General features: G+C 37.8%; 1 protein-coding gene across 2 annotated transcripts; it reads right to left on the bottom strand.

The window, feature by feature from the left end:
* Positions 1 to 171: 171 nt before the first annotated feature.
* Positions 172 to 13,079, bottom strand: haspin (histone H3 associated protein kinase). Of its 2 annotated transcripts, XM_065254719.2 has the most exons (18): positions 12,944 to 13,079; positions 12,156 to 12,337; positions 11,975 to 12,073; positions 11,080 to 11,247; positions 10,901 to 11,003; positions 10,188 to 10,804; positions 9,053 to 9,854; positions 6,973 to 7,147; positions 6,395 to 6,555; positions 5,988 to 6,173; positions 5,560 to 5,645; positions 5,413 to 5,475; positions 5,212 to 5,303; positions 4,675 to 4,754; positions 4,486 to 4,574; positions 2,038 to 2,180; positions 526 to 628; positions 172 to 436 (listed from the first exon to the last, which is right to left on the bottom strand). In XM_065254719.2, the coding sequence occupies exons 2-18, from the start codon at positions 12,323 to 12,325 to the stop codon at positions 232 to 234; spliced, it is 3,342 nt and encodes a 1,113-aa protein (XP_065110791.1). In that variant the 5' UTR covers positions 12,326 to 12,337; positions 12,944 to 13,079; the 3' UTR covers positions 172 to 231. The 2 variants fall into 2 exon arrangements, with proteins under 2 accessions (XP_065110791.1, XP_065110792.1); XM_065254720.2 differs by lacking the exon at positions 11,975 to 12,073.
* Between the last annotated feature and the right edge of the window lie 3,898 nt (positions 13,080 to 16,977).

The raw sequence follows: 16,977 nt of genomic DNA on the forward strand, positions 1-16,977 counted from the left end.
AAAAAACTTGTTGGCTTTGCCATACTATGCCAAAACTGTATAACTATATTGATGTATATCAATAAAACTACATATTTTTGTTTTTTAAATAACATGATAGGACATTTTATTTGTTTTTTAACATTTTTACAGAGATAAGTAAAAAATATATTTTTTACTTTTCCTAGACTTGCAATCCTAAATACACAGGTCTACCTATTGTGTTCATTAAAAAACAGCCAAGTACATATTTCACTGAAACAATTTGCACTTTGTAAGAGCTTCTGTGGCTGACTCATAATCGAGTATTTCAGAATGGAAAGACTTGATGGTGCTTTTCAGTGTCTTCTGCTGGCTGGACTGGGATTTGGTCTTGTAGTTCATGCTTAACAGTTTGTCAGCCAGATAGTGCAGCCACAACACGTTAGAATGGGGATTATATGTTGACCAGCAATTGCTAAGACAGACAGAGAGAGAGAATAAAAACAATGAGAAGCATACTCGAAAACAAATAGATAGGAATATCTTTTTCTTTGAGGTACACACTTGTTTTCCTTCTTCATCATGCGGTAGATTTCAAACTGGTAATCTCCCTGACCCATAAACAGCTCTTCATCGGCTGAGATGTCACATGATACTGTCAGTCCATCTAAATGAGAGACAGATAACGTTTTGAAGTGAAGAACAGCACGGGAAACATTCATTTAAAGCTGAAGCGTGTCATTATTGTGCCACTACTATAAGGAGGACCCCTTATGGTTAAGAGTCCTGCCCATAACTCACACCATTGGTTCAGGTAATGTGAGACAATGCATTTGAAGTTTCAGAGAAAAACACACTTAACATTATTGAAAGCACCATGAACTAACATGAATAACTGTATTGAAATTAACAAGAATTAACACATGCAGAGAAACTATATCGTTCATTGTTTGTTCATATTAGTTAATGCATTTACTAATGTTTACTAATACAACCTTATTGTAAAGTATATCCTCATATTTTTTACAGGGTTCCCACACTTTAGTTAACTTCAAATTCAAGGACCTTTCAAGGACTTTCCAGGTCCAATACCCTCAAATTCAAGGACTTAATGTGGGGACACGTTTCAAGTGAGAGCAAGGTTACATCGTGTTACCTTTTAAGATACACATTGTTACAGTTCCCTTTTAAGGGAACTCGCACTGCATCACTGCTGTGACACTTGGGGGACTCCCCCAGGGGTAAGTGCGTCTGAATGTGTATATCAAATTCAACCAATGGTGAGGCTTAATAACAAAGACATGGTAGCGCAGGAGCCAGGAAGTATATCGCTATCTGAAATATTGCCAAAGATGGCTTTACAGGGACGCAGGAAGTATGGAAAGGGAGATGCAGCGTCTCAATCCCTTCTCAGGGAACAACAGTTACATACGTAACCCGAGACGTTTTCATGTGTCAAACACAATTATGCAAAAAAGCCTTTTGGGTATGAATCAACATTTGCATACAGAAGATAAAAGCATTTAAAGCAAACAGTTCAGCACGTGTGCTTAAAAAGTCTATAATTTTTATGATATTATCCTACACTACACAGGGAATAATATGGATTTTTTCCAGAAAATTTCTTGCATAAAATAGATTCAAGCACTTTCAATTACCTATATCTATGTATGTATATTTTCAAAAACTTCCCAGGGCCTTGAATTATTTCCCCCAGATTCACAAACTTTCAAGGACCCGTGGGAACCGTGTTTTTAAATAGAAATTTACATAAACGAAGATTAATTAATGCTATAGAAGTATTGTTCATTGTAAGTTCATGTTAGCTAATGCATTAACTAATTGCAATTGTTTATTATAAATTAAGGGTGCCCATACTCGGTCCTGGAGGGCCGGGCTGTTGACAAACCAATGGCGGACCTCCAACTTTCAATGATCCAATTAATTCCCACCCTACATTTTCTCATTGCAAATGCAGTTTCACTCGGATATATATCTCACAATATGGAAGAAACACCATCTTCTATTTCTTTCTGACTTGAAAAGACATAAGCAGTGTCAAAAATGTAGACTCACCAATCTCCAGGCGTGAGAGCGAGTAGTCGATTATATTGACGTGAACTCCTCGTGTCTCTACAGAATGCACCGCTCCGTTCAGGATGAACTCGCTCTGCTTCTGCTTAGTGTTTTTCACCAGAATGTTCCCCCAATGAAGATCTCTGAGAAATGCACACACATCTTTTACCTCGGCTTACACTGATAAACATGTCTTTTACATGCAAACTAGTGTTCCATTTAAAAGAGACATTTTTGGTGTGGTTTCACACCTCGTTTGTTTGAACAACACAAACCAAGTGATCTCAGACCCCCTTAAAAGGACCAAAAATCGAACCGTACTCAGGCCACCTCCGGATGTGGTCCGAGTATGGTTCCATTTTGGGTTCTTTTGTGGTTCGATGTGAAAGCAATGAGGTCCTGGTCCGCTTCGTGCAGGGTTTTGACATGAATATCAACCGCTGCACAGAAAGCTGGGGTCTGAGTTCTTATGAAGTTGTGATGTGAACAAGAAAGGGCCTGAGATCACTTCAGTTCTGAAGAGGACCAAAAAAAGAACTGGGTCCCCTTTTGTGTCCCAAAAGGACTGAGGTCACATTCGGCTAGTTTCTTTTTCTGATTCACTATAAGTGAACTGGGTTTGGTTCTTTTAAAATTACCAATATGTGAAAACACCACATATTGTGCCCATTTTAGATGAGTCTTAGGTGTGCCAAGAATGTGTTTGTGAACTTTCAACTCAAAATACCCCACAGATAATTTATTATCGCATGTCCAAAATGCCCCTATTTGGATATAAGCAAAAAGGCGCCGTTTTCATGTCTGTACCTTAAAATGCAACTGAGCTACAGTTTTTTATTCTTATGCCAAGTTACGACTGCACATTTTGACTCGCCAACAAGTTTCGAGAATTCGCTAACAAATGCCCGATATCACAGGCAAATCGGTGCTCGTGCAATCACACAGTAAGAATAATCAAACACACGATCTGAGAGAATCGCCGACCAGTCATGCTGTGTGAAATGTGTTCTAACTGAAAATAACATTGCCGATGACCTACAGCCAATGATAGAGCAACATACAGGGCAGCTGGGAGTCCGTCAAGGAGTCAAGATCCCAGTCCCACGTGAGAACTCCGGTCTTGCACTCGTGACCTCGCATTGTTTCATTGTCACTTCTTGCATGCGTTTTGTTGTGAGACCTAGTTTGCGGACCGGGACAAAGTTGTTTGTGATTCTTCTTATGGTAAAGTCATGCCGGGTGAAACCCCCTGTCGCCAATCCATCATGCAGTGTGAAAACAGCAGCGACTGAACGCTACCCCAGATGCCGTATGAAAAGATCTGTGACCCGACTGCTTTGAAAATCATGCATTCTGAACTCGGCATTACCAACAAACAGTGAGCGTGTTCAGTTAAAACAGACTAAAAATAGTCTGAGGCAATAATATCTTTAGCCACATTAGCTCTACAATGTGCTAACAAACACATTTAAAGAAGCTTTTGGGTCAAATTAACCATGCAGTCAGTGGCCATGGGTAAGGCTTTATCAGTGTGACGTCACATTAACAAGATAATCAAAACAGCATGTCTAATAAGACTGCTTTGGTTTAATGAGGATTGAAAAAGAAGTAGAGGGTAGATTTTTAATTTTAGGGTTGTGTTTCCTTGTAAAAGTGAATTTTGCATAATATGTGCCCTTCAAAATATTTCAATGTACAATCTAGACATATTGTTTTTCAAAACCAAGTTTTATTTGTTGACATGCTGGACTTATAATTTTCCACTGTGATCTATAAAATCGTGAAATTTATATGCAATCATGCACAATAATGATTCTACAAAATATACCCTTTAAAAATGTATCCTTGCTTTTTAACTGAGAAACGTTATACTTATGTGGAAAAGTTATGTGACCCAGTCTGTGACAGCTTAACTATTTTTTTTTATTTACAGTTTTCCACATAAACCCATACTACATCATGTAAAGAACAATCTAGGAAAATATAACCCTGATATCTTTAAAGGGATAGTTCACCCAAAAATGAAAATTCTGTCATCATTTACTCACTTTCGTGTTGTAACAAACCCGCATAAATTTCTTTGTTCTGATGAACACAAAGGAAGATATTTTAAGAAATGTTTGTAACCAAATCATTTGTGGACCCCATTCTCTTCCATAGTAGGAAAAAGATTACTATGGAAGTAAATGGGGTCCACGAACGGTTTGGTTACAAACATATTTCAAAATATCTACCAAAAAAATTTATACAGGTTTGTAACATAATGAGAGTTTGTAAATGATGGCAAAATTTTTATTTTTGGGTGAACTATGCCTTTAATATTGACAGATTAAGACCATGTCAAAGATTGAAATCAAACTTTGTTGACACAGTTCTCATAATTGAGACTTTTTTCAGAGACAGGTTAACATTAAATATAATTTAATAATATAATAATATAACCATTACCTGTGTTCAAAGCACAATGCCTGCTCAGCTACAGCCAGAGCTGCAGTCACTTGATGTAAAATACTCTTGGCCTGGGCCATGGAGGGCAGCTGAAAAAGCAAACAAAGTTTTCTGTTTCGGTCAAAACGATCGTTCACAAATCTAACGGTGATAGAAGTAGGCAAACCGGTCTCCGAAAGACAACAGTACCTTTCCTTTCATGTTCTCCAGATCACTCCCTCCAAACTCAAACTCCAGGATTAAAAACATCTGCTCATCATCAAAGAAATCTGTGCCAAGGAAGTAAACATTAAATATCATAATACAATTAAATAACTATTAACTGTTCACACCAGTAGTTATGAAACTCGGCAAATCTACAACGCTGGAAATATAGAAAATGTAACACTTTATTGAGAACAACTAGCATAAAGGGATATTCTGTCATTTTTACTCACTCTCGTGTTAAACCCATATACATGTCTTTGTTCTGATGAATACAAAGAAAAAAAATTAAGGAATGTTTGTAACAAACCCGATCAGAAGCCCTATTCACTTCCATGGTATTGTTTTTTCCCACTATGGAAGTCAATGCGGCTTCGGTTTGGTTACCAACAGTCCTCATAATATCTTCCTTTGTGTTCATCAGAACAAATAAATGTATACAGGTTTGTAACAACATGAGAGTGAGTAAACAATGACAGAATTGTAATTTTTGGGTGAACTATCCCTTTAAGCATATCTTACCAGGCCTGTCATTCTCAGATCCCTTCTGCGAGTCGAACTTGTCCCAGGCTTTAAGCAGAGCTTCAGGGTACCGTCCACGAACACAATGAAGACTAAAAGATTAAGATTTTTTGATGACTTGTCAGTCAACACATTTCTTTTTACAACAACTTCAGATCCTGATTTAACTTTATAAAAGTTTGCTAGAAAAGACTCTCATACTTGTTGAGTCCGATGAAACCGTCTGTCTTATTGATTTCCTTTAAGTTAAGGCTGCTCAATTCTCTGTGGGAACATTGAAGATCAGCATATCTCCTATGTTTTACATTGTATAATGCGTTTGCTGAGCTATGCCAGGGCAAGTCTTACTTGGAAATAATGATTTCATGAAGAATTTCTCCAAATGTTTTCTGGTGTTCACCATTGACCTTTTGACTTCCGTTCACTGGGATGATCTATAGTATTTACAAAAAATTGGGATTTTAAACAACTTACAATGATACAATATGTGTGTGGCTAAACAAATATCTTTAATTATGAACAGAAAAACATAAACCACAAGCACCATATACGTATGAGGGTGTTTAAATTAGTATTTAAATGAGACTACAGACCCATAACAAACAACAAAATGTCCTAATAGGCATGCTTTAAATATTCTAGCATACATATAGATGTTTAAATTTAATTTCTGTTCACAGTGAAACATAAAAGAAAGTGCTGAACAAACATCACCTGACACAAAAGCAGCTTTAAAGCAAAGGTAAATTGTACACAATTACATTTTGTTTACGTACTTTGAGAGCAACAGTCTGGTTGGAGTCATTTATGGTTGAGAAGACTTCTCCGAACGTTCCTTCACCGATCTTACTGCAAACCTTCATGCGAGACGGAGGGATACAGTCGCTGAAGGAAAGTGGGCCGCTCTGCTGACACTCCTGATACACTTTTTCTGCATCGCTGATGTCATCATCACAAGGAGACTAAACAACAGGCAAAAAAGAAAAAAGAATGAAAATGAGAAGAGACGATCCCATTAAATCAGCTTAAGTTAATTTTTAAATTACATACAAATGTACAAAAAGCGATAGCAATAATTCAGAAAAATAAAATAATTTGGAAAAATAAAAATAAACCGAAAATAAAGTTTTGTGCAAGAAATGCACCTTCATATTACAATAACTGAAGAGTTAACAGTCCTTACCATGGGTGTATTTATGGTGGACCGGAGCAGGCGTGAAGGCGTGAGTCTGGATAAAGGGGTGCAGGCAGGAGAAGCAAATAGTTCTAGACTGGTGTCTGCTAGAAACCGAGAGCGTGGGGTCTTCAGATGAGACTGAGCCAAACGTTGAGGGGTTGGAAATGCTGTGATAAATAAACATGAATGAAGCAAAAGACATTAATTCAAATGACCTTACTGGCACAAGTGTTCAAGTTCAACTGTAAGTTTTGAGGGTGTATGAAATGTTAAAGGGACAGTTTACCCACAAATGAAAATTGTGTCATCATTTACTCACTCTCATCATGTTCTAAACATTTCTTCTGCTGAATACAAAAAAATATATTTTGGAAAAAATACTATGAAAGTCAATGGGTGCCATGAACTGTGTGGTTACTGTCATTTATCAAAATATCCTCTTTTGTGTTCAACAGAATAAAGAAACTCATGAGAACAACATGAGGGTGAGAAAATGACACATTTTTCATTTTTGGGTGAACTATCCCTTTAACTTTGTGAGTGTTCATGTCACTGTGCATTATCTGGCCTGCTCCAACACATACCGGTTTTCTTCTTATGAAGTGATAGCGATGCCTTGAGTCGACCCCATGTGTTTGTGGTGAGTGTGTCAGGAGTAAAATTGGCTAGGATGGAGGACAGATTCATCTGATCCATTCTGAGAGGCGTCACAGCCAGAGCAATCCCACTGGTGCCTTGCAGCCAGCCACATGCTGAGTCCTGCATGTATGCATAGAAAAGATATGTCAATTTTTTCTTACAAATAGCACTTTTGATTTTGTTCTGAAAATCACATTCTGATGATTTTTCTTAGATTGTATTTACTGAATACAGAAATCAAACAAAGACTTGTGAGGAAAAAAGCATATAATCTATAATAGTGCTGACTTTACAAATGTGCAAGCTTAAATTTAAACTTTTAGCAATTCTTTAAAAGGCTTAAAGACCTAATATAGTGCCTAAAACATGCACTGTTTGATGCACTGATGTAACTTCCACTGAAACAGGAAGTTAAATAGCCAAAACGTTAATAGCATTTACCTCACAGCCTGGAATCTGCTACGCAGCATTGCATTCGAAATCACTATAAATTAAATAAAGTAACCTACTTATTCACCTTTAAATCGGTGCATTCTATTGACCGTTTCATCGGGCGAACGTGCGGTGACGCGATACGTGTCTGATCCAAACTTTTCTTCCGGTTTCAGTTTTTTTATGGTCTGATGAGTTGCTAAACTGAACTCTTGAACAAATGTAATCTATGTGTTGTTTACTTTTCTTGTTATATAAATAAACTATGTTTAAAGTACTTTGTTGTTATTTATTCTTAGCGGTGTTTACTGTTGTTTACAGAGTTATTGGCCACAAAAGCCAATGGTTAATTTTATGTTGTTACTGCTGAAAGCGTCTATAAAGCGGAAAAGTGTTCAAATTTACGTCTTTTCAATGTCCAATCATATGAGGGGGAGGCGGGCCTTCTATTGTAGTGATGGAAGATTACAGTTGTTTGAAACAACCGGACTGCAATCACTCACTGTCTCCTGCGTGTTTGTGCATCTCTCTTCCTCAAACAAGGTCAGACCAAGGGTCCTCTTTTTAAAGATTCTGCTAATATGACAGTTAACAGCAAAAGAGCACTCACGCTTCAATATTTGACTGAAAGGACAGCTGCATCGGTAGTAGACTAGCAATATAAAACGCCGCCCCACACTGCTCTTTTGAAAGTGACCAAAAAAAGCCTGCTGCGTTCACACCAGCCGCGGTAGAGGCGTCAAGCACGAGTGATTTCAATATCAAAGAAATAGTCCACCCTTTTCCCATATTAAACTATGTTATTACCTCAACCTAGACGAATTAATACATACCTATCTTTTTTCAATGCGTGCACTGTACAGCTTGTTGTGAATGTGTTAGCATTTAGCCTAGTCCCATTCATTCCTATGGTACCAAAAAAAAGTTTTATTTTGTGGCACCATACTTACTGGTATAACACCTCATGTAACAGTCTTTAAATAGGGAAAACACGGAAGTGTTTAGTGGCTTCCCTGTTTGGTACCATAGGAATGAATGGGGCTAGGCTAAATGCTAACACATTCACAACACGCTGTACAGTGCAAGCATTGAAAAAAGATAGGTATGTTTTAATTCATCTAGGTTGAGGTAATAACATAGTTTAATATGGCAAAAGGGTAGACTATTCCTTTAAGTCAATGTGAAGACGCGTTGATGTGCGTCTGAAGGTCTCGCGGCGCGAATGAGGCGTTTAGCGCATTAGACGCAATTCCACCTACTTCACGTGTCTAGTTCGAATGAATTGAGCATTGCAGCGGGAAACGCGCAAGTTGAAAAGAATTTGAACTTTGGCGGAAAAATGCACAGCTAGAGATTTTTACAAGTTTAGTGTGATTGGCCCCTTAATGCGTTTTTTTTTTTGCACACTAATTTATAGATATCCTAAAGTCAAACATATTGTACTGAAGGACATTTTTTTTTTTTATTGGGAAATTTTATTTTATGAATTTAAAGTTATGGTCACCCATTTAAAAAAAAAGACTAACAACCTATGAAGGAACTACTAAAAAGTGAAAACTTAACAAATGTCTTTCTGGCAAAATGATAACTGACCCCTGCAAAAGTTTCCGCTCCACCAGACAATATGCTGCCCCATGAACTCGAGTTTCCAGACTCTTTTCCAGACTGTGCTTTTGTTCGTTCTTCCCTTTTTCTCTGCTTCACGTTGCGTTCTCCAGTACCCCTCCGTGACCAGCGGCTGACATTCAGTCCACTCACGCAAACTTTACGGCCAGTGCTAGTTCCAGCACCTTTAGACACAGCTGGTGGGCGTGCAGCACTAAGAGCCGCCGCAGCAGCAGGATGCGCTATTCGTGGTGGCTGAAAAGACTCAGACAGACGGCGAACAACTGTTTCAGTATTACTATGACTTATTGGGCTCTTTGATGTTACAATGCAGTTCTCTGGTTCCTTAAAAGGTGGAGAGGCGGCGCTCTCTGTCTGGCAGATGTTTGGAGAGTCAGTACAAGGTCCTGGTGCTGCCCCCTGGTGGACATAAGAATAGGCACCCAAATCAAGACGAGGAATTTCGACAGTCAGGCAAGATAACAGACACTCAGCCTTAAGACGGTCAATAAGAGGCTGGTTTGAACACAGGTTTGAACTGGTTTGACTTTCCTCATTTAAAGTGGAACTGGGGGGAGATTTAAAGGAAATATACAGGGGTAAGAGAGATGGTTTGGATGGTGAAGAACAGCTGGATGGCACAGGAGAATTGGTTTTGCTGCTCCGACTTGTTGCAAGGAGGGAAAAGTCTGAACGGTTTAAGGAAATCTTCCTATGGCAGCTCTGCGAAGACGGTTTCTCAGAGATGTCTAATTTGTTAAGCATTACAGCTGCATCCACATTGCGACACCTGTATATCAAAACAAGACAAATCTATATTTAGAAGAAAATCTTTCAGTGCTAAATTCCAATGTATGGCCTTTCAACTTCATAAAAACAAAAAAGTTAGAAATTGTTCCCCAAAATGAAAATGTTCTTAATTTAACTGGACAATTTACAAGAGCTTAAACATTTTTAACCCAATATAAGAAGATACAATGATCCCATTTTAATGTCATATACTGTAGATGTGGGATGGCATGAGGGTTTGTAAATTCAGAATTTTCATTTTTGAATGAACTACTCCTTTCACCTATCAAAAGTTATTCACCACAGCTGTAGAAAGATCTCAGGTATTACTCACCTTTCCTTAAGGCTCTCAGCTAAAGAGTCAACATGTGATGGAGGCGAAACACATACAGGACCAGTGTTTGCCTGTGCAGATGGTACACCTACACCTCCATCTTTTCTCTGATCTCTCATTTCATCTCCAGATGAAACCTCCACAACAGAATCGTCTCCCCCCTCTGTCACCTCCATAACCGAATCTTCTCCCCCCTCTTTCTCCTCAATCACTTGCTTTCCCATATGATTTGTGGGTCGCTGTCTTCTCGCTGTCTTCCCATTCTTTAAACCACGTTTGCTGCTATTGTTTTTTGTGGCTTGCTGATGTTCATCAAAGCTAAGGGAGGAGATCTCACTGATGGAAGGCTCAGGTAAGTGCAGGAGCTGTTTGCAGACCACAGAAGGGGTGCTGGACAATAGGGGATGTTTAGCCACAAGGTGCTGGTCATCGCTATCGTTGAAAGAGACCTCACCCAGGGCTGCTCGGTTCTGGGAACGTTTCCGATTCTTGTAGGTGATGGGACTGTTTGAGTCAAGTTTCTCCGTGCAAAATGGTTTCCTGCTCGCTTGAGGCTTGTTTCGTAACGAAGGGAGAAAATCGTCGGAGGAATCTAGCGTGCGGTGAACAGCAACAGACTATGAGAAAAGAAAAAGAGGGACTAATGCTTTATAGATAAAACGTCACCATTATTACGCTTTTTCAAACACAATGTATCAAATATTGTTACTCACAACACGTTTGCTGGTGTGTTTCTGAGCTTGGACAGGTGCCAGTGGTCTTTTGCGATGTGTGACAAACTTGCCCATAAGAGGAAGGTTCGACACTTTCTCGGGACTAAATAGACACAAATATAATCTTACTGATGGACTCACGACTCAACAGTAGTGATTCTCATCATCATAGGACTTACCCAGCAGATTTTTCAGCAGGTGGTTTTGGAGGGATTATCTTCATTATAAGGGAGTCATCCTCATTTTCACTGCTGCTGAGAATTGCTTGTATATTCTGTTTCTTCTTCTTTGTCATTCGAGGCTTTCTCACAGCTTTCTTTACTGATGGTTTAGCAGCATTCTTTTTCCTACATATTGACATACATAAAGAAAAGATGGTAGGGAAAAACATACTAAAACTATTGCTGCCATTGCACTGCCAAGCTCACACAGAAGCTGCATATGCACAACAACAACAAGGCCCTAGTTATATTAGGACATTCAAGTAGTTTATCAAACAGACCTTACAAAAAACATTACTGGTGTGCATCTTGAGACAAATCAATGGCACTGACATATGTATCTATGTATGTATATTTTCAAAAACTTCCCAGGGCCTTAAATTTTTCCCCAGATTCACAAACTTTCAAGAATTTCAAGGACCCATGGGAACCCTGTGCAACACACAAGCAGCAAAAAGGCATTTACACAGAAATTAAAATTGAAGAAATAATGTATGAAATTAATGCTATGGGTATGAATATAATAATATAAAGTGGTGTATGTGATATTTTTATTGTTATTATTATAAAATTACAATTATGTAATACGGTTGTTTGTGACCCGGCCTGTGACATACAGGCTTAAGTCTCAAAGTTTGATTTCATACTGTATATGTTATTTTACTCTATTAAACACATAATCTAGAACAGATAACACCCTGCTCACAAAGTGTCATAATTTAAGGATGTTTAAATACCTTAAAAGTAAAGTTTAGTAAGTTTAAATAACTTAAATCATGCTGTTATGTTAAATCAGGAAACGACTGCTTAAATTGCTTTTGAACAGAAAGATTGTTAAAAGATATTCCCTGACCTGAACGATAAAGGAGGAGCATAGTTCTCATCATCACTTTCTTTCTCCCTAGCAGTCTTGCCTTTATTCTTAGCTGGACGAGAGGCTGCATTTCTCATTCTTCATAAAACAGAGAAAGTGAGGAAATTAGCACGATGAACATGTATATATTAATAAGTCAGTTAGTGATAGTGTGATTTACCGTTTCTTGGGTTGTTGTGTGGTCTCTGAAATGGACTGATCTGATGACAGAGTGCTTGAAAAAGAGAAAGCCGCTTTCCTCAGATCAGGTGAGAACCAAGGGTCCACTTTACACATTCGTTTACCATATGTTTTCATAAATACAGGTCCATTTCTTCCTTTGCCATCCATCTTGGGTCTGAACTAAAGAAAATAAAAACATTTAAATTGTTAATGAACCTGTGATGAACATATGTGTGTAGGAAATGCATTGAAAAAATGCAGACTGTATTTTACAGTATCATCATCTGTAAATAGTCATGACATAGACAAATGTCGGTGTTTAAAAAAAAATCAAAGATTCAATCTTGAAATTAAACAAACACCTCTTAAAAACTTTGAATTTTACTGAAAATTACAAAATAACAGATTTTGAATAACTACAAAAGATTAAGGACAAATCAGTGTTTTGTAGTTTCGTTTTATTATGTTGATTGTATAGAGACGTTTATATAAAACTACTCATTAATCTATGGTTTCCATGACTTTAAACATGATGCATGCACTTACTTTTAAGATAAATGTCATGGATCTTAAATGCGCTACGATTAGACAATAAACCAAAGTTACAAACAGAAAACAAATTAAATATGTAAATAAAACTGAATTAAAGTCAACCTGTCACAGAGATTCTTTAAAAAAAGAATATAAACATAACATACTAAAAAATTAGCAATGTGCTAATCAGGAAACTGTTTTAGCTGGCGCAAATTGACTGATGCGTTTATTATTTTTGACAACTAAATTTACCTTGTGATCGTGTAACCGACATGCAGATCCTCTGTCGTCTGTTTGAAAATGACCAATATGTAAAATATTATAAAAAGTAAAGTCTAATACAGAATGAAACAATGAACATCACTGAAAGCCATGACGGAAAAACCGCTTCACGTTCAAACTGAGAAGCTTTGCTGATTGGCCGATAACGGAAGACGTCACGACACAGGGCGTGACATGTTTGCTTGTTTCTTGGATCGAGTCAGTCGATGTGAAAACTATGTTTTCCTCCTGGTATTTTCAGGCAAGTTGCTATTATTATTTCAAAGTAATAAACGCCATTAGGTAATCTGTATTAGTTATATAGTTGTTCGTTAGCAACTAGACTGGTACTTAAGCACCATTTGAACCGACTTGGGTACGTGCTGTTTTTCTCAGCACATTCAAATTGGACCAATCACCATCGTTTGTGATTACATGCAACGTCCATTTGTATAAATACATACGAATAATTTTTAATTACAATTTGTGTACACATTTATCGGGGTAAACAATACAGAGTCTAGTTGGTCTCTTGATGAGTCGTCAAACGCCCCCTGGAGGGATACAGAGTCTGTACCTTTCCTTTGTCATTTCATACTACTTTTAAAATAAAGCACAGCAGTATGAGACGTTATAAATGTGCAAACGTTACAATTTATGTGTAAGTTGATTTATTACGTGATTAAGAACTGTACATGTTTTTGTATCCGGGTGCGAATGCACACCAATTCAGAAAAAAGGCCCATGTCACATCTTTGTCACATGTCACAAAAAGAGACACATCTTTTGATTTCACTCCAATGGCTACCTGTAGCTTAATTAAATTCAAATCCATCCCACATTTTATACTCGGTCAATGAGGGACATCTAGTTGTTCCATCACAAAAGACACCAAATTGGTTGTTCACATCAGTGGTGGTTCTAGGGAGGGGCCAGCGGGGGCCAGTGCCCCTGTGACAACAAGCTTGGACCCCCTTGTGCCCCCCCTAAATGTGGGGTGTGAAATTATTTGTACAAATTTTTTTGCGATTGTTGCTTTTTACATCCGTAATTAGACAGTGTCATAAACATGGTATTTGGCCTGCTAATGCCTTTAATGCAGAAAATGATACGACAAGAATAAGGTCTAAATGTAACTGGCCCCTCTAACAGTACAATTGGCCCCAGATTGGCCTCCCCAGTTGAAATGGTCTAGATCCGCCACTGGTTCACATGTCCTAGCTACAGCCTACTTGTAAAAATGGTTTTGTACACTACATTGATTAAATCATTGTAGACACTGGCACTGCTCAGTGCTTCCATTTGTAGTGCTGTTTCTGTCCATGAGAGGTGATTGGACCAATGTGACTGAACCTGGTTTTGGATACATACCGGAGCACTTCTCTGGCAGCAGGGAGCTCTGGGAATGGGGTGGCCAAGACTAAAAGCTCTGGCTGTGGCACTCTGTTCAGCTGAAACATTGAGCTCTGGGACAGCTTTGGTAGGAACCAATTTAAAAAGCAAATGAATGATGTACAATATTTACAATTCACATCCCTGGCCAAAGCAAAATTGCAAAATGTAAAAATCAGGATTATTGTTACTAAACAGTTTTGACTTGCAAGCTTGTTTACAAAAGACAAAACAACATACTGTATACTTACCAAACAAATGTAAAAAATTGAGAAGCTTGAATATTCTTAAAGATCAGATTTATAAACTAAACAACTTTATATGACTCTGTTTTATATGAATTACGATTAGAATTGGCCTAATTTGTTGTGATGAATACCTTTCTACAAGCCAGGTTTAGACCAGAAGTTAAAGTTTTCAAAGTCAGGTCAAAGCTCTCAAGTTCATAGCTGCACACTTCTTATCAAATGCAGGGGGGCAGTAGAGTGTTGTGCCTGGACAAGTTTTTTGTTTGATATGCAAGTTTTCAGGTTTGCTCTGTAACTTGCAAACAAGAAATTATTTGGTGTCACTTTATTCACAAAAGTAAACTCCACATTGTGTCTTCCATGGATGTCCTGAATTTTTGTTCTTAATATCATATACCGGTACTTTATTTTACATTATTTACAAAGTATCATGATGTGTCCTAATAGCTTATTTTCACATCACAGCTGTGTAATTCACCTAAACTACAGCTTTGAGGGATAATACATATCCATGTAAATCTTACATGTTGATCTTTACAGGAAGTCCCCCCCACCCGAAGTCAGTTAAAGTGATAGTTCACCCAAAAATGAAAATTCTGACATTATTTACTCACTCTCAAGTTGTTACAAACATGTATCAATTTCTTTGTTTTGCTGAACACAAAGGAAGATATTTGTTATTAAGCAGGAAACAGAACACCATTGTCTTCCAGAAAGAAAAATACTATGGAATTGAATGGTGCTCAAAAACGATTTGGTTACAAACATTGCTCAAAATATCTTTCAGCAAAACAAAGACATTTATAGAGGAAATGATGACCGAATTTCCATTTTTGGGTGAACTATAACATTCATTTGACCTTAAGGGTGTCTGTGTTGACCAATAGGTTCTCTGGTTTAACATCTTGTGGCGACAGTACACATGCGGCTTTCTTTCCTTGCCTCATGACAAGGCTCATCAACTTCTTAGTCTGCCTCCATGGTGCCTTCTGAAGTCAAACAAGTCCTTGTATGCCCCTCCAAAATGATAATCCACTAGTCCGGCAGTTCCTTCCAGTCCAGCAACTTTCTGGATAAACACTGGGGCCCTTATTTGATCAGCCCTTGATCAGCTAAAGTGTCATTTAAGTAAGTGAGCAAAACAATGGTGTCCCTGTGTGTGCTTTATTATCTTTATTGAGGGGATTTTGCCTTTCTGACCAAACTGCTACAGGAGCTCAAGTGTTGTAGAATTCAAATTAGGTTGCAGGGGTACAGAAAGATTTTATAGGTTGGGGTGTTGTGTGTGTGATCGTAATCGATGTCATCACCGAACTACAGACTACTTTAAATTGATAGTTCACCCTAAAATGAAAATTCTGCCATACTCACCATTTAAAATTGTATTTTGCATTAAAATGAATAGTGGTCCAAATGCGTGTTTCAACTACGGTAGCCGTTATGTACTCACTGATATCCTTGTCCGTTTCAGCTGGTTCACGTGTTTTGAAGGAAAAGTAGACTAGGCTAGTATTTTAGGCTAGTACTTTTTGTCCCTCGGACAAACAACATGGAAGCGTCCTTGGACTTACCCGTTCAATGTAAATAAAGAGAAGAAATTCTAAGTTTACAAAGAAAAGTCAGATCATTGGCAGAGGTCAATTGACACCAATGAGGACATATTTATGAATAAAGACATTGATTTTGACTAATGAAACACTTAAAAACTACACATTGTCCCTTTAAAGGAATGTTCCATAGTTCCATAGGATAAAAGAAAACAATGGAAGTCAATGTGGCCTCTAATCGATTTGATTACAATGATTCCTCAAAATATCTTGCTTTCTTTGTGTTCATCAAAACAAAGAAATTGATACAGGCTTGTAAGAACATAAAAGTGAGTAAATGATGACAGAATTTTCATTTTTGGGGGAACTATCCCTTCAAATCTTTAATATCCTCTCTGAATTAACAACAATGTTTCTTTTAAGTGTCTGTGTGTATAATTCACTTTAGACAGTTTGCTAAATTGTTTAGCGTTTGTGTTGTGTACTTTGAGATTGCTGCTGTCATGGTTCTGCCATCTTGTCCTTTGTTTAATCTAGTCTTTTGGCAGAATCATGACAGACCCATGTTTTGTGTGGGTTCACGTGGTCTTAGTATTGGTTTACTAGACCACGTGTTCCCTGTGTCTTGTCTCTTTTACCCCGCTCCCTTGTTAGTATCCTCATCATTGTTTGATTCTTATCTTATCACCTGTTCCCCTCTTGATTTGCTCCCCTATTTAATCCTCTTGTATTCATTGTCCTGTGCTTGTGCATTGTGTTTCCATATACCTGTGAGTACTCTGTTTAGCAGTCAAGTCTAGTCTAGCGTTTTATATATCAAGTGTTTTGTCTAGTTTAT

This window comes from Paramisgurnus dabryanus, chromosome 4, assembly GCF_030506205.2.
Source record: "Paramisgurnus dabryanus chromosome 4, PD_genome_1.1, whole genome shotgun sequence".
Lineage (NCBI taxonomy): Eukaryota > Metazoa > Chordata > Actinopteri > Cypriniformes > Cobitidae > Paramisgurnus > Paramisgurnus dabryanus.